This window comes from Trifolium pratense, linkage group LG5, assembly GCF_020283565.1.
Source record: "Trifolium pratense cultivar HEN17-A07 linkage group LG5, ARS_RC_1.1, whole genome shotgun sequence".
Classification (NCBI taxonomy): domain Eukaryota; kingdom Viridiplantae; phylum Streptophyta; class Magnoliopsida; order Fabales; family Fabaceae; genus Trifolium; species Trifolium pratense.
The window spans coordinates 42,338,807-42,351,397 of NC_060063.1; the positions used below are offsets into that span (position 1 = coordinate 42,338,807).

General features: G+C 36.3%; 2 protein-coding genes across 2 annotated transcripts; both read left to right on the forward strand.

The window, feature by feature from the left end:
* The first annotated feature begins 3,844 nt into the window (after nt 1–3,844).
* On the forward strand, nt 3,845–4,762 carry LOC123886705 (F-box protein At2g27310-like). The gene has a single exon (XM_045935996.1). It carries the CDS (start codon nt 3,845–3,847, stop codon nt 4,760–4,762), a length of 918 nt encoding a protein of 305 aa, XP_045791952.1.
* A 4,381-nt stretch (nt 4,763–9,143) lies between these two features.
* On the forward strand, nt 9,144–10,001 carry LOC123886706 (F-box protein At2g27310-like). Its single transcript, XM_045935997.1, has one exon. It carries the CDS (start codon nt 9,144–9,146, stop codon nt 9,999–10,001), a length of 858 nt encoding a protein of 285 aa, XP_045791953.1.
* Nucleotides 10,002–12,591: the final 2,590 nt, after the last annotated feature.

Below are 12,591 nucleotides of genomic sequence, written 5' to 3' on the forward strand. Positions count from 1 at the left end.
TCTTCCCTCATAAGTCTTCTTTGTTCTTGTGCATGCAATGCATGTAACACTTCTGGCAGAGTGATTTTACTCAAATCTTTTGTGTTCTCCAAAGCGGCTATAGAGACTTCATATCTTTCAGGTACCGTTACAAGGAGTTTTTCCACAATTCTGGAATCAGAAAATTGAGTGCCTAGTAATCGTACCTTATTAGCAATACCCAATAATTTATCAGCGTATGTCTTGATTGTTTCATCCTCCTTCATTCTTTGCAACTCGAACTCTCTCAATAAATTCATAACTTGCATGCTTCGAATCCTTTCATCTCCTTTATATTCTTCTTTTAGGTAATCCCAACTTTCTTTTGGTGTTTTTGAGAGTCATGATTTTAATAAAGACGGTTTGTGAGACACTTGCAAACAAACAAGTATTTGCCTTTGCCCTCTTGGTTTTTCTTTCTTTATGAGTTTTCATCTGTTCTGCTGTGGGATCTTTTGGTAACGAAGAAACATCGTAATCATCCTCCACAGTTTCCGATAGATCTAGAGCATCTAAGAATGCCTCCATTCTCACCGCCCAAAGATCATAGTCTTCTCCATCAAAGATCGGAGGAGCAACCTTTGAAAAATCCATCTTCACAGGTCCTTATGAACGTTGGCTCGGATGCCACTAATATGATTTTTTGTGTTTTTGTATTGCGGAATTTGGTGAGATATAAATTTAGGGAGAAAACTCTCCTCAAATATAGGGTTATATGAAGAATACTAAAGTTCTTGTTTTATTCATTATGCTTATGGTTCTATATATAGAGCTACATAAAAAACAAATCATATATTTTTAAAACAAAACTAATCCTATAATAAATTCTAAACAAATCTTAAATATTCTAAATAGAAATATAAATCATAAAACCTAATATTATCATATTTTAAATATAAATCTAAATAATATTTAAATATAAGATCTTCAGAAAATATTTAGGCATATTATTCTCAACATACTCTTCCATAGAAAACGAAAAACACTCTCTCCATCGAAGAGACATGTGAGATCGCGTTGGCAAGTGATCCTAGAAAACTATACGTGGACTTACTGAGTTACTTAATATAATGGCCTCATATTCTTCATATTTTTGTTAAAAATTCTCATGTTCTACTATTTTCAAAACTAAAATTAATAAAATTTTATCTAAAATAAATATTCTCTCACCAAAGATTAAATAAATTAATTGAATCTATTATGAATTAAGAAAATACAAAATAAAATTGATTATATTAATTTAATAAATAATTTAATTTGTTTTTAAAATGTATAAAAAATAACATTGATAATAAAATTTAATAATTTTGCTGAAATACTATTATGAACTTTCAAAATGTCCCATTTTTTATTTTGTCTTAGGCCTCCCAATGTTGATCCAACCCTAACAAAATTGACTTTTTTGTTTAATATATTTTTTGATGTCTAAATCTTTTTTATAAAAACTGTTCAAATCGATCATGAATTTGCAAAAATAAAAAATGTAAACAAAGTTATTTGCAAAAAAAAATAAAAACTGTTCAAATCAGATCTTGAATTTACAAAAAAAAAAAAAAAAAAAAATTAACAAAAGCCACAATGTGACATGATATTGCAACTTGTAAGCAGTTAGCTTCAAACCCTAGACCGCCTCCTCAACATATTTGTCCATCTTCTTTTTCCATCGATCATGAATTATTTCAGTAGGTTAGAGCACTCATCAACCACTATTATAGGAGTTGTGTTATGTCTTTGTTTTTCCTTGAACTCTTAGTTTTTTTTTTTTTTGATAATCAAAATATATATATATATATAGGGGTTTTCTAACTTAGACCCTAGTTAGGTCTAAGTTAGCAAGGTGCACCTTTTTAATTGGACCAAAATACCCATTCTTTTTAATTAATTAACCAAAATACCCATTAGTAGACGCAGATCCAGTGTCGCGCGCGTACCGAAGGACCATGGTTACAGACCGTTGATTTCCATCAGACAGCCAAGATCTGATCTCATCAAGACTGTCTGATCAATCAGACAGCCCAGATCATCCTGATCCATCAGATTCCAGCGCCTGCGCCACACTGGATTTCAACCTGGAGAGAGAAAAATTTGCTTTTTAAAAGTAGGACACGTGTCACACAATGGTTGGCTGGGCGTGATTTTTGTTCATTTAATACTTTGAACTCAATTATTTCGTTGTAAATTAATTTTTTATTTTTTTATTTTTATACCAAAATTCATAATTTTTTTTTGTCTACAAATAGAGACTTGGTTCGTTTGATTTGGACACCGAAAAAAAAACGCAATTTTTCACTACCTTAATCTCATTTTTTGTCTACTAAATACGTTACTTGTGTGTTGTAATTTAACACGCACCACTCAACCAACTCACTGAAACCATTATACCAGGAAAATAGTAGATAATATTCTGGAACTTTTGGTATATTTTATGAAATTTTTGGAGACCTGAAACTATTTTTAGTTAATTAAATGAGATAAAACGGTAATTAAAAACTAATGTTTGCTTCTGAAACCATTTTACTGGTAGAATGGTTGCACATAGTTATATTCTGAAACCATTTTACTGGTAGAATGGTTTCAATGAGTAATTTATTAATTGTGTTTGCTTCTGAAACTATTTATCTGGTACAATGGTTTCAGAGAGTTGTAATCTGAAACCATTTTGCTGGTAGAATGGTTTCAGTAAGTTGATTATTAGTTATTTGCTTCTGAAACCATTTAGCTTGTAGAATGGTTGCACATAGTTGTATTCTGAAACCATTTTACTGGTAGAATGGTTTCAGTGAGTAATTTATTAATTGTGTTTGCTTCTGAAACCATTTATCTGGTACAATGGTTTCAGAGAGTTGTAATCTGAAACCATTTTGCTGGTAGAATGGTTTCAGTGAGTTGATGTAAGGTAGTGAAAAATGAGATTAAGATAGTGAAAAATTGGGTTTTTTTTCTGTGTCCAAATCAAACGAACCAAGTCTCTATTTGTAGAGAAAAAAAATTATGAATTTTGGTATAAAAAAAATAAATAAAAAATTAATTTACAACGAAATAATTGAGTTCAAAATATTAAATGGAAAAAAAATCACGCCCAGCCAATCAGACAGCGACACGTGTCCTGCTTTTAAAAAGTAGATTCTTCTCTCTCCAGGGTGTAATCCAGTGTGGTGCACGCGCTGGAATCTGATGGATTCGGATGATCTGGGCTGTCTGATTGATCAGACAGTCTTGATGAGATCAGATCTTGGCTGTCTGATGGAAATCAACAGCCTGTAACCATGGTACTGCGGTACGCGCGCGACACTGGATCCGCGTCCATTGATGGTAATTTGGTTAATTAATTAAAAAGAATGGGTATTTTGGTCCAACTGAAAAGGTGCACCTTGCTAACTTAGACCCAACTGGGTCTAAGTTAGCAGCCCCATATATATATATATATATATATATTTTTTTTTTTTGAACTCTTAGTTTTTGCTTTGATTCGGGTTTAATATTTTAAGGGGGGCTTTATGGTTCTGGGATAGTAGGTTTAATTACTTGTTACTTGTGTCGTATATACTTCTTGGATTTGGCTACTATTATTATTAATATTTTTCTGTTGTAAAAAATAAATTAGAATATCTGTTAAGATCATATATATTTTATATTATTTTGATTTGTTCTAGATTTAAGATTGAGTTTGTGTATCTATTTTGGTTAAACAAAAGTTAGTAAAAAAAAATATATATATATTTTTTTCTTCTGTAAAAGCAGTTAGGGCAATTAAATGGCGGCCCATTCTCATTGCTATATATTAGCATGAAAACCTAGCCGCTCCCTCAATTCAATTCAATCTATCATGATGAACAATTTCAGTAGGTTACCTCGAGACATCATTGATACATGCATCCTTCCATGCCTCGATGGCGAAACCCTAATCGCTTTATCCTCACTCTCCTATGAATTCTTCCCCTTGATCAACGAGGATCAGTGGCGGAACATTTGCATCTCCACATGGCCTAGCTTGCTGTTGTATCGTCCGAAAATCCTCTCTAAGATGATCTCCATGTTTCCCGATGGTTACCGTTCGTTCTTCTCCGACGCATTCCCTTCCATTCACCATCCTAATACTCCTCCTCCTCCTCCACCTCACCGTGCAAATTTCAACTATGCCATCGATATATTTTTACAGGGAGAACAAGAAGAAGAACGACAACCTTTGTATGCAAATGTTCAATATCAATACATAAACATAAAAACATGTCGGCATTCAACAAAGAAAAACAAAAAAAAACAAAAAAACGTATCCACAGGTGGCAGCAATGCTTTTAAATTATTTCCTAATACTTGTTATTCATTATATCCTAATTTGAAATTTATTCCGGTAAAGAAAGATGGGTGTGAGGAATATTTGAAAGAAAAATTGAAGCTAAGTTGTGTGCTTGTATCATCTAGATATGATCTAATACCTAGAAGAAACCGTGCATGGGGCTTGTTTAGTTCTAGTTGTAAACCTGATGTTTATGTTTCAACTAGCAAAAGATGGGCTGTTGCGACGTATGAGACGGTGATGCCGGGGCTTTTTAAGTATTATACGGAGATGGTGAAGTTTCAGATGGATGTTAATTGCCGCTGGGAAGATGGAGAAGAAGATAGGTTCTATGTTAGTTATATTATGTTTAGAATGAAAGACATGAATGGAAAACTTGTGAAGGAGGAGGATGCTGCCAAAGTTCTGCTCAATGCTATTGAAAATGGGGAGAGGAAGAAGAAATAAATTTCAAGTTGTTTCACCTTTGGTCTGATGGTAATTTACCGTATTTGTTTACATTTTATTTTATATTTGTTGGTTTTTGTGATGTTCTTTGTTTTTAATTTATTGTTGTTTGTGGTTTCTAGGCTAAATTATATATATTTATTATCTGTTTTAAATTAATTTTAAGTTTTTTTTTTTAATCAGCAATAATTTTATTAAAAACAGTCACCAAAACACAAGATGTATTTGGGTAAACAAGGTAACAAACCACTATAAACGTGGTAACAAACCCAGCAAAAATAAAGGCTCCTACACTGCTTATCTCAGGAATAAAACAGAACCGCAAATGAACCTCAAAACAACAACAAATTACACATAGAAACACACACAAAACAACAAGAAATATTCCGTCGCGTTGCAGCGTTTTTCTTTTTGGATTGCGTCTGTGGCTTATCTTCGTGATCTGGTTGTTCTACATAAGATTATGTCGTTGCTGCTTGCGTTTGGGTTCAGGTTAAGTTTCATGCTCCGCTTTTGATGCTTATGCACCGTCTTTGATTTAAGAGCATCTCCAATGGTGATACAACTTTGTGTATCATACATTAATAATAAATGGTCCCTACAATGTCATGTAATATTTATGCAACTCATACATATTTTGCTCTAATGGTGATACCACTTTTTGAGTATCATACATTAATAACAAGTGATCCCTTCTATATATTTTTTTTATTGTCTAAATAAAAATAAAAATGATTTAATTTAATAAATACGCAGATAGATAAAGTAATAATTAAATATAATGAAAAATACATGACAATAAATAAAAAATGGTGAAAAATGCATAAATATGACGGGAAATATATAATGAAAAATATAATAATTAATTTTTATTATTATATATATTAGGATCCATTTGATAGAAAAAAAAAATAACTTGAGAACAAAACAAATAAAAATTGTGTATAAGAGTTAGAATCCGTTGACAATCCGTTGACAATCCGTTGACATCAGGTGTCAAACTTTAATTTGACACCAAATCTTAACCGTCTATTTTTAGGTTGCATAAAAATTTGATTTATTTAGTAAAAAAAATAAATTGATTTATTGTTCTAAAAAAAATTGATTTGTTGTTCTAAAAAAAAAATGTTGTTATCCCCATCGTTACTATGCTTCTTGCGTTTTCATTCCCCTTTGGTTAACTGCCAAAATCAATGTCAATTGCAAATTATGCAGGTAAATAACCGACTACCAACTCAATTTAATTAAAAGGATTTTCTATACTAAAACCATAACTTGAATTTTTATACTCATATATACCATGATTGATGATTCATATATGCACCTGCTTTCGATGATTTATAACTTATATGTGATTCCTAAACTCAATTCAGACACCATGGGAATGAAAACACAAAGGTAATGTTGGGGAGAATAACAACAAATAATAAAAAAATAAAAACGGGCTTAGGCTCTTATGTTTAAAAAAAATCAATTTTTTTTTGGTAGAACAATAAATCAAATTTTTATGCAACCTAAAAATAAGAAATATCCTAAATAGATATGCACATGAGTTAATATAGGAAACTATTATTAGCTTTTGATTAAAAAATATAGATGGTTGAGATTTGGTGTCAAATTAAAGTTTGACACCTGGTGTCAACGGATCATAACTCATAAAATAATATGAAATATCATTAAATTAACATCCAACTACAAGAAGAAAAAAATCCTTTCTACATTGTTGTTGAAAAAACAAAATTGAATGAAAACTTATGAAATGAAAGGTAACAAAGAAAAAACTTCCCTATATAAAAAAAAAGAAAAAGATCTTGTCATTCAATGTTAACGGTAATATTTTGACATATATGGAAGCTCATAGTAATATTAAATTGATGATACGGTACCTTATTTAAGGTACCGGTATCATCAATTTTGATACCCTATATGTCACGTCATGAAACTTCAATAATGAAAAAATAAGGTACGGTATCATTAATCTATGAAACTCTTTTAAATACCTTTATTAGAGATGTTCTAATGTGCAGCCTTATTATGCTGCTCACTGTTCGGTATAATGACTAACAAGGTTTAATTATTTATATGCTTTATTTTGCTTAGACCGAAGTGAATAGCTTCTAGGCTTTTTGACTTCATGGCCAGACAAATAAAACTGTGATGAAAGAATCATATATGTTACCTATATATATTTTTTAAGGCTTAAATGATTAATTTTTTTACGTAAATTCGCGAGTTATTGGTTTTAGTTTTTTTTTTTTGTTTAAAAAAATCTCTGAATATGCAAATTATTTTGATTTTGGTCCCGTCAAAGTCTGTTTAAACAATGCATATGTGGCAAACAAGGGTTAATGTGGCAGCGTATGACGTGACAAGCGATGGTGATATGTCAAAGATGATGCCCAGTCATTAACTTCAAAGGACCAAATTCAAAAATAAAATGCAAAGAGGGAAATCCAAAAAAACAAAATTGAACCCAAAAACATATTTTTCTTCTTGTTTTGATATAGAGACTGTTAGAATTCTCTTTCAACCTATAAATCAAAGGTCTTCTTCTTCCTCTTCTTCAACAGTACTAGATTCAACATAAACTTTTTTTTTTGACAAATTTAACACAAGCTTATATTTTTCCTTAAACGATCCTATTCGAATTCTCCAATTTTTCAACATAAGCCGATAACGTTTGGATTTAAATGGGAAAAAGAAGTAATTTGTGTGTAAGAGATAGAGAGATAGAATGATGGACATGATTGCTAAACGTTTGAAGGAGGAGGATGCTGCCAAAGTTCTGCTCAATGCTATTGAAAATGGGGAGAGGAAGAAGAAATAAAAGTTATTTCACTTTGGATGGATGGTAGTAATTTATAGTATTAATTTGTTTAGGTTTTAGTTTTATACTATTTTATATTTCTTATTTGAGGTCGTTGCATTTTGTGTTTTTGTGATGCATTGTTTTTAATTTATATTTTTGGTCTTGGAACATATTTATGTATTTTAGTCCTTCATTTTGTTTACATTCGCCGCTATTGAAATAGCCTTTTTAGCTATATTTTCAGGGAACCCTCCCATTTCATAAGTATTTTGCCGAGTTTAACGACAGCTACCCAATATTCAGAAGATCCTTTTTCTGATGCTCACATTTTGAAATAAGTGCTGCATATTTAAATATTTTTAGAGTATGTGTCATCGTTATGCTCAAAATATATAGGGAATGTGTGAGTGAGTGGGTAAGGATATAACACACCAGACAAGTGACATATAGTTACATGTAACGAATAAATGATCAGTTGACTTAGATTCCTCTACAACTTCTTTGTAATCTTGACCTTCAAAAATGCTGGAGTTTCGCCTACGCCATAAAGACCAAAGAACCGCATTCCAAATCAATATTTTCCACAGTTTTTTCCGAAACCCCAATCCCCACAAATAATTCGGTAATGTGAAAAGGTTTGGGGGTAGGATTAAAACCACATTGATCTTATACTACACCTTCGATGAAAACGGACAGTGGAGAAATAGATGAACTGAATTTTTTGCATTACAACCGCACAACACACAGCCCTCAATAGGTAGCACTACTCCCTCCCCGTCGTTGTAAATTGACACGCATGCGGATTCTATCCAACAACAGTTGCCAAACGAAAGTTGTCACCTTCAACAACGAAAAACACTCTCTCCATCGAAGAGACATATGAGATCGCGTTGGCAAGTGATCCTAGAAAACTATACGTGGACTTACTGAGTTACTTAATATAATGGCCTCATATTCTTCATATTTTTGTTAAAAATCCTCATGTTCTACTATTTTCAAAACTAAAATTAATAAAATTTTATCTAAAATAAATATTCTCTCACCAAAGATTAAATAAATTAATTGAATCTATTATGAATTAAGAAAATACAAAATAAAATTGATTATATTAATTTAATAAATAATTTAATTTGTTTTTAAAATGTATAAAAAATAACATTGATAATAAAATTTAATAATTTTGCTGAAATACTATTATGAAATTTCAATATGTCCCATTTTTTATTTTGTCTTAGGCCTCCCAATGTTGAGCCAACCCTAACAAAATTGACTTCTTTGTTTAATATATTTTTTTATGTCTAAATCTTTTGTATAAAAACTGTTCAAATCGATCATGAATTTGCAAAAATAAAAAATGTAAACAAAGTTATTTGCAAAAAAAATAAAAACTGTTCAAATCAGATCTTGAATTTGCAAAAAAAATAAAATAAATAAATTAACAAAAGCCACAATGTGACATGATATTGCAACTTGTAAGCAGTTATGTCAAACCCTATAAATCTGCTAGTATCTTAGCTTCAAACCCTAAACCGCCTCCTCAACATATTTGTCCATCTTCTTCTTCCATCAATCATGAACTATTTCAGTAGGTTACCTCCAGACACCATTCTTACACACATCCTTTCACGCCTCGACGCCAAATCCATACTCTCTATATCATCGGTCTCTTCCGAATTCCACAGCTTGATCTGCAAAAACAACAACTACGACGATCAATGGCGAAAAATTTGCACCTCCAGGTGGCCTTCCTTGCTGACTGATCTGTCTGATAAAGTAATTTCCATCTCTCAGGCCATCTCCAAATTCCCCGGTGGTCATCGTTCCTTCTTCTACGATGCATTCCCTTCCATTCGCTATCGTAATAATCCCCCTCCTCCTCCTCAAGATACATCTCTATGCTATGCTGTTGATATATATTTACTGGGAGAACAAAAACCTTTTAGAACATTTTTTCAAATCCAAAAAATAACCATAAAAAAATATGATTATTGGTGGCCTACATTTTGTGAAGTAAATTCTGGTGGCAATGTGGATTTTGTTAAGGTAAAGAAACATGGGTGTGTGGAATACTTGGAAGAAAAGTTGAGGTTGAGTTGTGTGGTTATGGAACCAAATATAAAGCGTGCAGGGAGCTTGTTTCGTACTAGTTGTAAACCTGTTGTTTCATTTACAACTAACAAAAGAAACCCTAAGGCGAAAAGATTAGTTAAGGCGGTGTACGAGACGGTGATGCCGAGGATGTGTTATACGGAGATGGTGAAGTTTAAGGTAAAGGTGAAGTGTGACTGGGAAGATGGAGAAGAAGATAGGTTTAATGTGAGGAGTATTGAGTTTAGAATGGAAAAAATGAATGGAATACGTCTGATGAGGGATGAAGCTGCTATTGTTCTCCTCAATGCTATTGAAAATGGGGAGAGGAAGAACAAATAAATTTCAAGTTGTTTCACCTTGGCTTGATGGTAGTAATTTCTAGTATTAATTTGTTTAGGTTTTAGTTTATAGTTCTTATTTGTGGTCGTTGCATTTTTGGTTTTTGTGATGCATTGTTTTTAATTTACTTTTGGTCTTGGAACATATTTATATTAACTCCTTTATTTTGTTTATGTTCTGGACTGGGCCAAGAGCTGGCCCAATCACTTATGCCCGACATTTGGGGCATGGCCCAAATGGGGAGACTTCCCCGACACGTCAGTCAATGACGTGTCCTGCTCGACATAACGGATTAGCTCCACGCTAATCACGTGCTCGTCTATCCATCCACGATGACTCATTCAGCCTTAGCTTAACAGCTAAGCAGCACGTTTAACACGTGCTCCTTTATCCAAGTACACCTGTCATCGAGCCTATCCCTTACCCGCGAATAGCGGAACGGCTCCAACCAAGATAGAGGCAAATAACGGCCTTCCCCTACGATACAGGGACTATCTTGGCAGTTGAGTCTATTGGGCCGGTTATCCCGGCCCAATAGATCAACCTTTGGCCCAGCGCTGGGGGCACTATATAAGCTCTCCTAGACAGGAGAGTCAGGTATTCTAAACCATTCTACACTTTCTTTCTCTCTCTTCTTTGTATCTCTCGTTCTCTTTGCTGACTTAGGCATCGGAGCACCTGCAGGTACAAACCCCCCCTTCGGTGTGGAAGCTTGCTCAACGGACCGGCCATCAACCTTTCTGATCACCAGGTACGATCAGTGGCGCCGTCTGTGGGGACTGAGTTCCTCCCCTTCTTTAATCTTTCCTAAAGAAACAAAGATCAAAACCGATTCCATTCTTCAACAACTTTCACCATGGCTAGTTCATCACAGCAACTCAACACCGATACCGGCGACGAGAACGTGCTCAACGTTCCACCCTCACCGCCGCCGCAGCGTAACACCGTTCTATCACCGGTGCGCGACGATACCACCGTAACACGCGGTCCAGAAATCGACTCCCGCGACGGACGGGAAACCTCACTCTCTTCCGATGAAGAAGACGTCGAGAACCTAACCGATCGTCGATTGGGCAAACGCCCGCAGTTGAAACAAGAAGCTCCGGCAAACAACGCCGACCAGCCCGCCGTCTTGGCCAACTCTGAGGTCGCAGCCTTGATCGCTGCCCTCAAACAAACAACGGAGGCCATGCAGGCTCAAAATCGTCGACTGGACGAACAGAGCGAAAGAATCGCCGCGCTGGAGAAAAGCCGGCGTCGCAGAAAGACCAACTCTCCCCCGCGGAGACACCAGGCTACTCCTTCCCCTCCTCGACCGGCGGCCGTCAAACATCGACGCCCCGACTTAGAGAGGGTCGAAGTTACTCCTCGGAAGAGGGATCGCACTCCTCCACATCGCGAGGGTAGGCTCTCCCCGGGCAAGAAAGGAAAACACGAAGCTCCGCGCCGCCATTCACCTCAAGGGTTGGCGAACATGGCCAAGCATGGCGCGTCGGGCAGCTATCGTCCTCGGAAATCTTGCAGTCCAACGCCCATGCCCGGCGACTATTCTCCCCGGTCTTCCGAGGACCATTCTCCCAACGGGAGCGACGAGGGTGATCCCCGATGCCCCTTGTCCGCCGACATTCTAAGGAAGCGTGTTCCAAAGGGCTTCGAGAGACCCCCTACGCTCCCCGCGTACGACGGTTTGACAGACCCCGATGACCACATAGCTAATGTCAACGCTAATCTGGATTTCAGGAACATTAGCGGTGCCATTAGGTGCAGACTGTTCCCAACCACGCTGAGGAAGGGAGCAATGGCATGGTACCAAAGCCTGCCCCCTCAATCCATCCATTCATGGAGGGATCTTACTGAACAGTTTTGCAGACACTTCACTGCTTCCCGCAAGCACCCAAAGACTGTGCACGCCTTGGAGGCCATATACCAAGCTGAAGACGAAACTCTCCGCAACTTCGTCGAGAGATTCAACAAAGAGGCCGTGCAGGTCGAAACAACCGACGACATGAAGAAGTACTTGCTGCAGAGAGGCCTTCGCCCGGGCAGCGATTTTGCTAAAGCTGTGGGCATAGAGAAACCACCCACCTGGGACGACCTCCTCCTAAAGGCTCAAAAGTACATCGAGTACGAGGAGGTCCAGGCAGCTGATGTCGCCCGCCTTGCCCGACCTGGAAGCAGCCACCCTGCCCGCGAGTCCTCCCATAGGAGCGATGATAGGGGCGACGACAGGGGCCATGGTAGAGGCGGCGATCGGGGTGGTGAGAGGGGCAGAGACAGAAGGAGGGGCGAAAGACGAGAGCCTCGTGGCCCTCCAAGCACATTCGCCACCTACACCCCCCTCGTCAAATCACGGGGAGAGATATTCGCTGAGGTTCACATCTCTGAGTTCGACAGAGCAAATGTGAAGCAACCAAAGCCAACCCCCTTGAAGCCGGGCCAAGACAAAAATAGGTATTGCAGATACCACAAAAGTTATGGTCACAGGACCGACGACTGCATCCAACTGAAGGATGCTATTGAAATCATGATCAGAAACGGACAACTAAGACAGTTCGTGAAAAGAAACAACGACCCTCGACCAGAGGCCGCG

Coding starts and splice junctions, on each gene's coding strand:
- LOC123886705 (XM_045935996.1), top strand. CDS start 3,845: ATGATGAACAATTTCAGTAGGTTACCTCGAGACATCATTGATACATGC.
- LOC123886706 (XM_045935997.1), top strand. CDS start 9,144: ATGAACTATTTCAGTAGGTTACCTCCAGACACCATTCTTACACACATC.